The sequence below is a fragment of the Propithecus coquereli genome, unplaced genomic scaffold (genome assembly GCF_000956105.1).
Source record: "Propithecus coquereli isolate 6110/MARCELLA unplaced genomic scaffold, Pcoq_1.0 Scaffold76, whole genome shotgun sequence".
In the NCBI taxonomy this organism is placed as follows: Eukaryota; Metazoa; Chordata; class Mammalia; order Primates; family Indriidae; genus Propithecus; species Propithecus coquereli.
The window spans coordinates 1,844,341-1,846,323 of record NW_012153729.1 but is presented as its reverse complement, the minus strand read 5'-3'; the positions used below and the strand labels follow the sequence as shown (position 1 = coordinate 1,846,323).

Sequence of the window (1,983 nt, the reverse complement as noted above, 5' to 3'; positions counted from 1 at the left end):
TTTCCTTGTAGTTAGAGTTCACTGCTGTAGATCCATTGTGATCCCTTGATGGTGTTAATCTGTTTTGATTTTTCATGTTGCCAGGGTTCTTTTGCTGGTTTCTTCTCATCTGAAACCTCTTTTCACAACTCAGGGCTAATAGGTTTGCAGGGCTCCTGTTCCTTTCTGGGACCTCTCCTGCTTGATTAGAGTAAGGGGAGATCCCTAGATGGCACTTTTATTCCCTCTACTCTGGAATGTTGACATGGCAGAAGAGGGGTGTGTGCACTAGAAGCCTGTAATGCAGCTGTTCTGATTTGTTCTGTTCACCTATGATTGCCTCTGCTCAAGCCAGTGCTGAATGCCGTTTGTGATAGATGTTGGGTTGTTCACCAAGTAGTTGTAAGATGTTTGAGTTGGGAGCTGGATGAGACCCTCTTCAGTGAGGCTAGGATTTCCCAGGGTCTCCCCACAGAGATAATAGCAACAGTTGGGTGAGATTGTCATGGCTTCCCAGGCTGTGGGAATTTGCTCAAACCAGGTCACGGTGTACTGGTGGCTTAAGGCTGGGGGTGCCCTGGTGGAGTGTTGGACTTTGGAGCAGTTCCTCCAGCTGTGCAGTGGTTGTGGAGGCTCTGGGGTGGGATGTTGGGGTCCAGGTGCAGTGCTGGAGTCTTCAGGATGGGGTCTTGGGCCTGGAAGGAGTTCTGGAGCCACAGAGGTGGAGCCTTGGGCTCCGGTGTGAGAGCCCCAGAGCCAGGACTTGGGGGGAAGTCAGAAGCAGAGCTTCTGAGCAGGGCCTCTGAGCCAGAAGTAGGGCTGTGCAGATGATGGGGCTGATCTGACGTGGAGGATGGTGTCTGGGCAGAACAGGAAGGAGGCAGTTGGGGCCCAGAGGGAGGAGTCAGGGCAAGCAAGTGGCAGGCTGTTCCGCAGGCTCAGGGACCCCACAGATGCCAAGTCAGGCAGACAGAGGTTGGTTCCAGTGGCCCAGGGACCGCAGAGTTCTCCCCACCCCACACAGGACATGCTGAAGCAGTTGCCCAAACCCTCTCAGGTCAGAGCCTGCTGCACCCTGGTCAATTCCTGTGCTCAGATCCCATTGCACTCTAGGGTAGAAGTGCTTGGCTTCAAGTCACAAGGTATGGCTCAGAGAAGATACCTTCCCCAGGCTGGTGTGGACCTGGTGTTGCCATGCATCCAAGAGCTCAGGATGGCTTTAGCTGCTGCCCAGTCCCCACCATGCCTGTTGTCTGGTGCAGTGTCTCTGCTCAGACTCCAGGTAGGTCCCTGGTCTGACCCGGTAGAGGTCCGTGGCAGTGGAGGGAGCTGTCTCACAATTCGCACTGTCTCAGCAGGGTGAGCATGGTGCCCCAGGGCTCTGTCTAGTCTTCCCCACATATTCTCTGATCTTATTATATGGATTGCCCTGTCACCGTTTTTTTCCACACTGAGTGTCCCATGTTACTTCTCAGTGATTTCATAATGTTACTTCAGAGAAGAGCGATCTGAATGTAGGCAGCTGCCTACACTTTTCACTTCTTTCCTTGGGAGCGGCATGTTCACGGGCTGCTTCTAGTCTGCCATTTTTCCAGTTGCCAAGACAGTCTTCATCATAAATCTGACTGCATTTAAACAAAACATTAGAGTTAGCTTATTTCTTCCTGCTTTGAATTCTGATGCTTGCTTCTTTTTCTTACTAATAAATGTCCCTTGTGGCATTTTTTTTTCCAGAATAGAGCACGTTTGTGTGCATTAAAAACCTGTTCATATAGATATCCCTCCTCCTCAATGATTTTATTAATGGCATATGAACTTCTCAATGTCTAGCTGAGCTAGATTCTTAAACTGATAAGTCACGGTGCAATGTGGCAAGAACTATAATAGGATATGGTAACTAATGGGGAGAGGACATTTGAGTAAGATCTAGAAAATATCAGACTTCACTTTGGTCTCTGTGATCAAGTTTCCCTTTTAGAGTTGTACATTTATGCTCATCTGTTG

General features: G+C 49.6%; 1 protein-coding gene across 1 annotated transcript in view; it reads left to right on the top strand.

Moving 5' to 3' along the window:
- Nucleotides 1-1,983, top strand: part of LOC105824691 (ATP-binding cassette sub-family A member 10-like) — a 132,571-nt gene that overhangs the window by 95,808 nt on the left and 34,780 nt on the right. The window contains 1 exon segment of the mRNA XM_012662225.1: nucleotides 1,093-1,261. Coding sequence (XP_012517679.1) covers nucleotides 1,093-1,261 — 169 coding nt within the window.